This window comes from Crocuta crocuta, unplaced genomic scaffold (genome assembly GCF_008692635.1).
Source record: "Crocuta crocuta isolate KB4526 unplaced genomic scaffold, BGI_CrCroc_1.0 scaffold65, whole genome shotgun sequence".
NCBI classification, from domain to species: Eukaryota; Metazoa; Chordata; class Mammalia; order Carnivora; family Hyaenidae; genus Crocuta; species Crocuta crocuta.
Window position 1 is genome coordinate 3,691,603 of NW_027530683.1, and position 12,236 is coordinate 3,703,838.

At 45.8% G+C, this 12,236-nt stretch overlaps 1 protein-coding gene across 1 annotated transcript in view; it reads left to right on the forward strand.

The window, feature by feature from the left end:
• Positions 1-2,598, forward strand: part of NFKBIA (NFKB inhibitor alpha) — a 3,144-nt gene extending 546 nt beyond the window's left edge. The window contains exons 2-6 of the mRNA XM_077769210.1: positions 204-312; positions 644-854; positions 1,144-1,232; positions 1,363-1,623; positions 2,009-2,598. Coding sequence (XP_077625336.1) covers positions 204-312; positions 644-854; positions 1,144-1,232; positions 1,363-1,623; positions 2,009-2,056 — 718 coding nt within the window. The 3' untranslated portion in view covers positions 2,057-2,598. The remainder of the gene's footprint in view (positions 1-203; positions 313-643; positions 855-1,143; positions 1,233-1,362; positions 1,624-2,008) is intronic.
• Positions 2,599-12,236: the final 9,638 nt, after the last annotated feature.

Sequence of the window (12,236 nt, forward strand, 5' to 3'; positions counted from 1 at the left end):
CCCGCCGAGAAGGAAGGGGGGGGGGCCCGGAAAGTCCCTGGGCGCCTGCCAGGAACACTCAGCTCATAATAACCTCGCGGAAAACACCGCGGCCTCGGCCTCCAGAAACCCCGGCCTTGCGCAATCCCCCGCAGCCCGCGCCTCCCTGGGCCCCACGCAATGCACTCAACAGCCCTGGGGGTTTTTCCCTCTCTTACCCTTAGGTTCCTGCACTTGGCCATCATCCATGAAGAGAAGGCATTGACCATGGAAGTGGTCCGCCAAGTGAAAGGAGACCTGGCCTTTCTCAATTTCCAGAACAACCTGCAGCAGGTGCGCCAGCTTGCCCAGCCCCGTGCCTCTGACCCAGTGAGGAAGTTGCATCTAACATAGTTGCTCCCAATCCTTTCTAAATTAATCATCACTGGTCATTATCTGCCTTAACATTGGAATCAGCCAACATCCTAGAGAGTAAACAAAAAAATCCCATTGCTTTGGTGAGGCCTTTATGAAAGCCCATCTGGGGCCTCTGGGATTTGTCTTGCCCCTTATTCCTGTCTGGGAGGAGCATCGCCCACAACTAGAAGGCCTCTGGGGTTCAAGGGAAGACAGACGGACTTTGGGCCATGGCTTATGCTCTTTCTGTTCCCTCTTCTGTTGGTAGACTCCTCTCCACTTGGCTGTGATCACCAACCAACCAGAAATTGCTGAGGCACTTCTGGAAGCTGGCTGTGATCCTGAGCTCCGAGACTTTCGAGGAAATACCCCCCTACACCTCGCCTGTGAGCAAGGCTGCCTGGCCAGTGTGGGAGTCCTGACTCAGACCTGCAGGACCCAGCACCTCTACTCCATCCTGCAGGCCACCAACTACAATGGTAGGTCTGCCTGCCCTATCCTGCGCGTTAGAAGGCAGGTGACGTGGAGAATGGAGAGGCGGGCCAACTTTAGGAGTCCAGGCAAGAGCTTGAAACTCTCAACACTTGAAAGGTTGAGAAGATATGTATGCCAAAGGCCCATTTGATGCCTTTATGAAGTTCATTCGGAACCCAGGTTCTGGGTTCTTCCAATTCAGAAGAATAGGCTCCCTGAAAGAATAGGTGAAAGGTTCTTCTTGGGTTCTGAGGGTTGAAACCAGTGTTTATACTTCCTGCATTGTTCTTCTAGGTCACACGTGTCTGCACTTAGCCTCTATCCACGGCTACCTGGGTATCGTGGAGCTCTTGGTGTCTTTGGGTGCTGATGTCAATGCTCAGGTGAGTGCCGCATGACTCTAGATGGAATGCGTCAGCTTCCAGAGCCCTCCTCAGTAAGATTTCACATGTGCTTGTTGCAAGCAGAAATTCCAACTCAGCCGTAAACATCTCAAATTCCTGTTGGTTTCAGGAGCCCTGTAATGGCCGAACCGCCCTCCACCTTGCAGTGGACCTGCAGAATTCCGACCTCGTGTCGCTTTTATTGAAATGCGGAGCTGACGTCAACAGGGTCACCTACCAAGGCTACTCCCCCTACCAGCTCACCTGGGGCCGCCCAAGCACTCGGATACAGCAGCAGCTGGGCCAGCTGACCTTAGAAAACCTTCAGATGCTGCCAGAGAGTGAGGATGAGGAGAGCTATGACACGGAGTCAGAGTTCACAGAGGACGAGGTGAGTCTCCACTTTGTAACTCTGCACAAAGCACTACCTTCCCAGGCCCCTAGAGCTACTTTTTTTTTTTTTTTTTTTTTTTTTTTTTTGGGAGGGAGGGAGAGANAGCCACCCAGGCGCCCCGAGCTACTCTTTAACCAAAGGCCTCAACGTAGTGAAGTTCTCAGACTTCAGGGTGTGTGACCAGTAGTATCCCAAGAGTGTCTGTCTTCTTTGCCTTTCTTAAAGGAGAAGAACATTAAAGGAAAACTCCTAAGCCCCTGAAATTAATTTATATTTGGGTTATGGAGAATGGAATCCAAGAATATTTGAGTTCCTTCCAGGAGGAGCACATGTGGCAAAGCTCTGGAAGTTTAACGTGCCTTTTTTTCTCTCTTGTTTTTAGCTGCCCTATGACGACTGTGTGCTTGGAGGCCAACGCCTGACGTTATGAGCTTCAAAAAGTACCTAAAAGAACATGGACTTGTATATTTGTACAAAAAGAGAGTTTTTATTTTTCTAAAAAAAGAAAAGAAAAGAAAAAAAATCAAAAGGGGGTACTTACAACCATACTTCACACTGTGCGTGGCCCAAAACATTGACTGGTCTGGATCGGCCCCCATTTTGTGATTTTTGTGAACTTTGGAAGGGGGACAAGAAAGATCGTTGGAATTCAAAGAAAACCTCTCTCAAGACTCCCTACCTTTTTGGGGTTTTTTTGGAGAAGGAGATCCAAAAATGTGGTGAAATGATTTCATTTTATTTATTGTGCTCTTTCATTGAGTCACCATGGATTCCATGGCTGAGCTCAGTGGTGTCCCGTGACGTGGAACAACCAGGTGTGTTGTTAAACCTTTCGGCAGTGTGAGGTTCAGAGTCACTACCTGTCAGGGTTTGTGTTACCCTCCTGTAAATGGTGTACATTGTGTATTTTGTTGGTAATTATTTTGGTACTTCTAAGATGTGTATTTATTAAACAGATTTTTACAAACAGAATTATCCTGATCATTCTCATTGAGCTGCAGCGGGGCTTCTAATCTGAGAGTTGTCCGATCCTACCCTGGTGGTGGAGAGTTGTGTGGGAGTACTTACACAGCCAGCCACAAAGCCCTTTCAGAGAGCAGCTTCTCACACTGTGTAGCAGGACTCCCAGCCAGGGTTTGCAGGCGGCCCCACGGCCCCGTGTGTGGGAGGGGAGGCAGTTGCAACAGGGTAGGAAACACCATTCTTAGGCTGCGGGAGGCAGCAAGCTGCTTGGCCTAGAGCTGGAAACCTCCACTGTCAATTGCTTTCATTTCGGTTTAATCCATGCCAGGACCCTTCCACTTTAGGAAATTATTTGGGTCAAGAGGGATATGCTGAAATCCTATTTTGTAGAGCTGCGAAAGATCCCGACTATAATACTGGAAGCTCCTAAGGAACGGGCTCAGGAGTGGGACTGCACTCATGTCTTTTAGCAGGTACCCACCTCTGAGCCTTCATTTCTTCATGTATAAACTGGGCTGTTGTGAAGATTGCACAAGACAGTGTATGTACAAAGCATAGCAGAGTGCCAGGCACAGAGTGCTAAAGAAAACTACAAGCTATTGCACAACATCCTGTATTTCACAGGGGAAGAAGCAAGTCCAGAGAGAATGTCCTGTCCTAGGTCACCTTGCAGAAGAGGCAGGTGGCGAACTAATACTCTTGTTTTCAGGGGGTTAACATCTTTTACCTGCATTCCACCTCTAAATCAACCTATTGGTACCAGCTGTAGTATGAAGCCTTGAAGAATCTCTTCTTCAGCGCAGCCTGCTCATTCTATGGAATGGATTCGACAAGAAATCAATAACTTGCAAAATGTATGTTTAAGTGCTCGGAATTGATGTCTTCATCCCTAAAATACACCTTTTGCCTGGGTAGAAAGACTAGTAAAGGAAAGTTTGTGGCAGTCTATAAAATACAGGATGGCATATAAATACAATTCATGAACTTTGACTTACACCTTAGAAAACATTGCCATTAGGTTTTCCCTTTCTAGATCCATAAATGCTGTCAAAGTCAAGTGAATATGATGATCACCTTACTCTCAGACCAAAAAAGAGCCAGTCAATACATAGTGGGTCTTCCAATGTATAAAATGTATTGCTGTCGACTGGACTGACCAGTCAAAGCCAGCCCTGTCGCCCTCCTACAGCCTCAGTCATCTGGAGCTGAGCCCTGGGGTGGCCCCTGTACCAGTCTTGCCTTCTCTCAAAGTGATCCAGGCCCCGTCCCAGAGCACATGAACCCAGGTGCTCTGATCTAACACATGAATGTCGACTAGGTTCAGCTCTGTCAGCTGCTGGGTAGAAGAGGTAAGGGGTGTGGGGGCAGAGGGGGGATGAATAGCCACCTCATATCCAAAAGAGCACAGGTTGGAAACTTGGCTTCCAAATTTGGAATGACTCGCTTAGCTCCTCTCAGTCAGACATGCCTCTTTTTCCCCCTGTAATGGTACTGAATTTGTGCTAACTTGCTCATCACCCATACTCCAGGTCTATGAGAGGATTGGAGAAATGGGTCAAATGGATGTGTCCCACTCCTCCGAAGCCTCCTTCTTGACTGGCTTTTGTGTAGAGGTGACACCCTCCATGGTCATATGGTCATGGCAGGGAGGGGCCTCTTCTGACCCATTTGGGCCCAGCCTCCCACATTTCTAGGCAATGGCTTTTCTGCCCTTCAGGACCCTAACCCTCAGGGTGGATTCCATTGTCTGCATAAATCTCGAGGTCACTGGGCCCAGTTTCTTACTCTCTGGTTCCTCTTCCTGTTTCCCATCTCCTTTCTTTCCTTCATGACACTGGTTGGGTGGCTGGAGTCTGGAGTTTCCTAAAGAAAAATTTTAGGATGGAAACGTTCTGATCTGTAGAAAGTCTTTGGCAAATTTCTAACCAAACCAGAACAAAAGTTTTCAAAGAAAACAGCACAGCAGACTGAGAGCCTTTTATGCACTTTAATTTCTCCAAGAAGCCAAAGGTCTTGTCAGGACAGGTAGAAGAAGTAAGGGAGCCTTGGGAAAGAGGGAAGTGACAGAAGAGGGAAATAAAAAGTCACATCAGCAACTTCCTTGAGTTTAGTTCCTTGATTCCTTCTGCCTGCCTCATCCTCAGGACAAATTTCCTTTATAGGTACCAAGTCCCTTCCAGAAGGAAGGGTGTTTCTTTAAGACGGAACACACTCCAGTCTGAGCAATCTGAAGACCTTCATGTGGGGCCTGGGTGCTTGGGGGTATTTGCATTGAAACTTCGATTGCTACTGGAAGTGATTAAGTGCTGACGGTTAGAACTGAGTCAGTGAGATGGGTTCTGCCTTCGCCCCCTTTCCTCCCTATTTTCATCAGCTTGCCTTAGGTGCAGTTGAAGTTTCATTTGGCAAGAAAGGTCAGAGTGGAACTCCAGTCAGAAACATGCCCCAAAAGCACTCCCAGCACCAGTACTCAGGCAAGAAGAGCCCAGGTGGTCTCCCCCATTTTAAGGGAGCATTACGGGAACTAATACCAGATACCCTGTGTGTTTCCCTCCTAGGGAAGTGGAACTCTCAGATGCATTCATTCATTCACATTATAGAGCACTATTATTTCCCAGGTCCTGTGCCAGGGACCAGAGACCCCAAGAGGAACCAGTCACGGCCTCTGTCTCAAAGAGCTCCTTGATTCAGTTAGAAAGGAAACTGAATAAACAGGCGTAAGACAGGAGGATAAGATGAAGCACAGAGTATGACGTGAGCTCAGATCAGAGGCCCCTAACACTGAGTGCAGTGGGGGAGGGGGTCAAGAGATTACACTCTTGTTAGCTATTTGCCCCCACCTCTACCCAGCCAGTACTATCTATTCTTATTCCATGTCCCAGGTGACCAGTGGCACCCTTTTAACAAATGGCAGAGAACAAAGCTATACTCAGAACAAAACTTATGGGCTGGGATAGGCTGTTCATTTTTTGTATGTGTGTGTGATCCTGGAATCCAGAGCTGAGTCTGGAATCTGCCACCAGCCTTTGAATTAATGGCAAATGACGTGCATGCCTTAGGCCAGAGCTGCTGCTTCTCTCTCTCTCTCTCTCTCTCTTTTTTTTTAATGTTTTTTAAATTTATTTTTGAGAGAGAGAGAGGGAGATAGAGCGTGAGCAGGGGAGGGTCAGAGAGAGGGAGACACTGAATCCAAAGACAGGCTCTCGGCTCTGAGCTGTCAGCACAGAGCCCGATGTGGGGTTCAAACCCACGAACCATGAGATCATGACCTGAATCGAAGTCGGACGCTTAAATGACTGAGCCATCCAGATGCCCCAGGCCAGAGCTTCTGCAACTTAGCACGCACCATGGCCTCGAGATGGTGTTGAAATGCAGGTTCTAATTCGTTGGCCCAGAGCTGGCCTGCCACTTGCATTTCTAGCAAGGTCTCAGACAAGGTCTGTGCTGCTGGTCCGAGGAGCACACTCTGAAGAGCATTTTGAATAACATTTTGAGTAAAATGCTGTTTTTAATGTATTGAATGTGTACAAAGCTGTAGTCATCAAAACAGTCTAGTACTAGCACAAAAATAGACACACAGATCAATAGAACAGAATAGAAAACCCAGGAAGAAATTTATAATTATATGGTCAATTAATCGTCAACGCAAAAGGCAAGAATATGCAATGGGAAAAAGACAGTCCCTTCAACAAATGATGTTAGGAAAACTAGATGGCTACATGCAAAAGAATGAAACTGGACCACTTTCTTACACCATACACAAAAATAAACTCAAAATGGATTAAGAACCTAAACGTGACACAGGAAACCATCAAAATCCTAGAACACAGTACACACGGTAATGATTTCTCGGACATCACCCATAACAACATCTTTCTAGATATGTCTCCTAAGGCAAGGGAAATAAATCAAAAATAAACTACATTGGGACTACATCTAAATTTAAAAAGACTTCTGCATAGCAAGGGAAACAAACAACAAAACCAAAAAAAAACAAAAAAAACCCTACTGAATGGGAGAAGATGTTTGCAAATGACATATCTAATAAAGGGCTAGAGTCCAAAATATACAAAATACTTAAACAACTCAACACTAAAAAAAACCCAAATAATCTACTTTAAAAATGGGCAGGGGCGCCTGGGTGGCTCAGTCAATTGAGCATCCAATTTCAGCTCAGGTCATGATCTCACAGATCATGACTTTGAGCCCAGCATCAAGCTCTGTGGTAACAGCTTAGAGCCTGGAGCCTGCTTCAGATTCTGTGTCTCCCTCTCTCTCTGCCCCTCCCTGCTCATGCTCTGTCTCTCAAAAATGAATAAATGTTAAAATTTTTTTTAAATGGGAAGACATGAACAGACATTTCTCCAAAGAAGACATACAAATGCCCAATAGACACATGAAAAGATGCTCGACATCACTCATCATCAGGGACATGCAAATCAAAACCATAGTGAGATATTACCTCACAAGGTCACAATGGCTAAACTCAACAACACAAGAAACACCAGGTGTTCATGAGGACGTGGAGAAAGGGTAACCCTCTTGCACAGGTGGTGGGAATGCAAACTGGTACACCCGTTTTGGAAAACAGTATGGAGTTTCCAAAAAAAAAAAAAGTAGAATGACCCTGTGATTCAGTACTTGCACTACTGGGTATTTACCTCTAAAATACTAATTCAGAGGGATACATGCACCCTGATGTTTGTAGCAGCATTATCTACAGCCCAAGCCAAATTATGGAAACAGCCCAAGTGTCCACTGATAGATGAATGGATAAAGAAGATGCGGTGTATATATACAATGCAATATTATTCATCCACAAAAATGAAGTCTTGCCATTTGCAACAACGTGGATGGATCTAGAGAATGTAATGCTAAATAAAGTAAGCCAGTCAGAGACGTGACAAATACCATATGAATTCACTCCTATATGGAATTTAAGAAACAAAACCAATGAACAAAGGAAGAAAGAAAGAGAGAGAGAGAAACCATAAAACAGGCTCTTAACTAAAGAGAACAAACTGATGGTTACCAAAGCAGAGGTGGGAGGGGCGTATAGGTGAAATAGGTGAAGGAGATAAGAGTACACTTATCTTTTTCTTTTTTTTAATTTTTTAAATTAAAATTTTTGAGAGAGAGAGCACAAACAGAAGAGGGACAGAGAGAGAGGGAGAATCATAAGCAGAGCCCACCTAGGAAGTCAATCTCATGAACCGTGAGATCATGACCTGAGCCAAAATCAAAAGCTGGAGTGAGACATCCAGGTGCCCCTCCTTTTTTTTAAGATTTTATTTTTATTTATTTTAAAAAATTTTTAAACGTTTTTATTTGTGTGAGATAGAGAGAAACAGCATGAGCAGGGGAGGGTCAGAGAGAGAGGGAGACACAGAATCTGAAGCAGGCTCCAGGCTCTGAGCTAGCTGTCAGCACAGAGCCCAATGCAGGGCTCAAACCCATGAACTGCGAGATCATGACCTGAGCCGAAGTCGGACGCCTAACTGACTGAGCCAGACAAGTGCCCCAAGATTTTATTTTTAAGCGATGTCTACACCCAAAGTAGGGCTCAAACTTACAGCTCTGAGATCAAGAGTCACATGCTCCATGGACTGAGCCAGCCAGGCATTCATGAGTACACTTACCTTGATGAGCACTGAGTAATACATGGAAGCATTGAATCACTATATTGTACACCTGAAACTAATATAATGGTATATGTTAATTACATTGGAATTAAAACATTTTTTAATTTATTGAATATAGCTTATATGGAAAACATTCAGCTATTTAAACATAAGTTTTGAAGGTCTTTCAAATTGTCATATTTTCAGTCTGTACAATATATTTTTCAAAATCTTACTCAACTGATCTATGGTAACATATATCATGGGATATAATAACAAATTTACTTTTTATTTATTAAACACGTAATAACACTTCCTATGTGCCGGACATCGTTCTAAGCGGTTTGCAAATATTAATTCCTGTAATCTTCAAACCACCCTGTGAGGTAGGTGCTGTTGCTATTTTCATATTTTTTTATAAGGAAACTGAAGCACAGTCAATTCAAGAACCTCAGCCCAGGCCACACAGTGCCAGGCTTGGGTGGGCTCCAGACCCACATTCCCAACCTGTTAGTACAGAGCAGGCTTCAGGGGCACCTGGGTGGCTTAGCTGGTTAAAGTGCAATTCTTGGTTTCAGCTCAGGACATGATTTCACAACTTGAGTTAAGCCCCGCATCAGGCTCTATGCTGACTGTACAGACTCTCTCCCAATATCTTTGCCCTCCCCCACTCGCTCGCTCTCTGTCTCTGCTTCTCTCTCAAAAATAAATAAATATTTTAAAAAATAATAAAGCAGGCTTCAAAGCACTCATGGGATTCCCGCTGACTAAAGTGATTGCAACTCATCAATTCTGTATCTGTTTCTTACACATTCATTACTGATATCCTACTGAAATTGGATAAGTATTACTAAAGTTTGAATTCTTGGGTGTCTTGTTAAAGGAAGACTATCTCATAGAAACTATATGATAAGGCAGAGAATGGAAGATGTGAACTTGCAGGAAACCTCAGTAAACTGAACAATAGTGTGGGACCTGGATTAATCTCTGAATGTTCAGTGTTGAGTTTCATGTGTTGCTAAATAAAAGGAAGTGAGGCATGTCTCTCCTTCCAGGAGTTTCCAGTTGTGCCTTCTAGGTTCATTTCTGATTGAGGATAGGTACACCCGAAGTCACCACATTAAACATTTAGGTCAGACTTTTAGAAACTTGGCTGTATTTTAATGTTCATCTCCAGGGAGGCCCAACGCAAACAAACAAATGCAAGTTTTAAGGACTAATGAATGGGCTTCTTTAAGGTGAAATGTTCTAGTGTCGATTCCATTTTAAGTTGGATTTTAACATTCTCCTTCCAAACCCTCACACCCCCACCACGGGGAGGCAACTTCTAAGGGTAGGACTTTGCTTCTTGGCTGGCCAGTTGTAGGGGGCGGGCAGCCCTGACTCAAAAACATTTCCGGGTATTTCCACTTGGCTCAGTTGTTCTCCACAAAACACAGGGTAAACCTCTGGTATGAAGGAGAGGCCTAAACCATGGATATGTAACTATCACTCATTTACAAGTCAAATGGAGAAAGAAAGCTTTCACCTTTTTGATGGCAGAACTGGGAATAACAGTACCACCAGCAGATTCACCACCGAAGAGTCTTGCTGTGTGTGCAGTACTTTCCAGGTCTGAAATGCATACCCACGGATGGGCAAGAGTGGCTCTATGCAAAGGGGCCTCCGCCCCCAGTCCCTAAAGCACTCCAAGGGGATGGAGCAAGGTCAAATCTCAATGAGAATTTCAAGTTTGGCTTAAGCGGGTCTTTCAATGCAGAGGCTTGATAGGGATTGGTGAAAGTTCATGATACAGCAGTTTGGGGTTGGAAAGAGCAAAGTGAGATTTAAGGTGAGGGGTTTGAAGCATCTCATGCATGAACCATCTGTTGATGTGTCCTACTAAAGAGTTGATGGGTCTTTCAGGAAATTCCTGTGATGAACAATCATTTTATTTGCCTAGGCAAGAGCAGCTTGGAATAGTAAAGTTACTATAATGAGGTTGAAGAATAGTTATGTTAATGTAGACAGTAAACGAGGGGCCTGAAGTGGGTAGAATCATCCCCAACCTGATTAGTCATTAGGCCTAGAGTAAGGTCTGAGGAACATGAGGACACATGACAGGCACATTTTAATACATTAAAATGATGGAAAATTCAGGACATAAACCCGTGAGCAGTGGGCGATGTGGCTGGGGCTGGGGGTAGGCTAACAGGGAGTTTGCCCAGGAAACTCTACATGTGGAGCACAGAGCAAGTGAGGCAGGGATCAAAAAACAAGTTTTAGGGGCACCTGGGTGGCTCAGTTGGATAAGAGTACGACTTTGGCTCAGGTCATGATCTTGCAGTTTGTGGATTTGAGCCCCATGTTGGGCTCTGTGCTGACAGCTCAGAGCCTGGAGTCTGCTTCGGATTGTCTCTCTCTCTCTGTCCCTCTCCCAGTCATACTCTGTCTCTCTCTCTCTCAAAAATAATAAACATTAAAAAAAATAAGTTTTACATGTTCTGTCATTTCACCTGTAACTGAAGAGCCTGAGCTATAATATCTCTCTTTAAACACATTAATTCACATCACAAATTCACACCACCAAGTACCCTGGTAATCCAGCTACTGGTGAATACTAATAGTAGGCATCATTTCTCAAACAGTGGCTATACGCCAGCCATTTTACCTATGTGATCACTACAGGGCAGGGGTGGCATTATTATCCCCATTTTACAGAGGTTCAGAGAAGGTTAGCAACTTGTCTGAGGTGATGCAGCCAGGAAAAGGGGCAGTGCTGGGATTCAAACCTTGTCTCCCGGGGCTCCTAAGGCCCCTTCCCACCCAGGCAGAGGCTACCTACATATGTAAAGAGGTAACTGATAAGAGTTGCTTCGCGTGCATAGGAAACTCACCACGCTGCTGTGGACGCAGTACCGGGATAGCTCTTGAGGGTGGCTTGTAGGAACCCACCTGCAAAGGAGACAGAAAACTCCACCCACTCTGGGCCTGCTGGGAAACCCTGCCCAAAGTCATTGTGATTAAGTTTAGAACCTCAGCTGACCCTCTGAGGCAGCAAGGTTACAGTGAGAACCCACAGGTTACAGGCCCGTGGGGTCTGGAGACAGCTCTTTCTCAAGGGGCGCCACCCCTGGTGACTATCTAGACAGAGGCAGCCTCCAGAGGGACTTCCCAGTTAATAGTATGGGGGGGGGGCGGTGTCTTTTTGTAGGCATACAGACCTCCCTCCTCCTTTATTCTCTCAAACACTGTTAATGCTGCTGCAAGAATGAGGGGACTCTCTTTCCCTGCCTTTCCCACAAGCGGGCTGGTAGAAGGAAAGGCAAGGTCTCCATCATAAAAGCTCACTTTCCTCATGATGAGGCAGGCCTGAGGGTACGCTGACCTGGCTCCCACCCCGGGCCCCTGGGCTAGTTGCTTAACCTCTCTGCTTCTCATTTTCTCATGTGTAAAGCAGGGTGGTACAGCTCTCTGGCTGTGGCTGTGATGTTAGCGTCTGTGCAGCTCTGGCAAAGCGCCGCACACATAGTGAAAGCTCAGATGACAGCTTCTCCTATTAGGATTATTCACATGAGCGGGCGCCTGGGGGGCTCAGTTGGTTAAGTTTCGGACTTCGGCTCAGGTCAGGCTCATGGGCCCTGCGTCCCAGCTCTATGTTGAGGGCTCAGAGCCTGGAGCCTGTCTCAAATTCTGTGTCTCCCTCTCTTTGCCCGCACCCCTCCCTCCCGCACTGTCTCTCTCTCTCTCTCACTCAAAAATGAATAAACATTAAAAAAAAAAAAAGGATTAATCACGTTAGTAGCGTTGAAGCAGCTGACAACCCTCCCTTTGGCACCCGCCCCCTCCAAGTAGCACTCCTTCCTCTCGCTCTCAGGGAAGCCCAGGACCTGTAGAACCAGATTCTCCAAGGACAAACTAGGGCAAGAAGCTTACCTACAACCTCCTTGACCTTATGCCTTGCCCCAGGGCTCCACCCTCACCCAGCCCACTCTGGCCTCCTATTGTGGTTCCCCAGAGCGGGGGTGGGGGGGGTGGGGGTGGGGA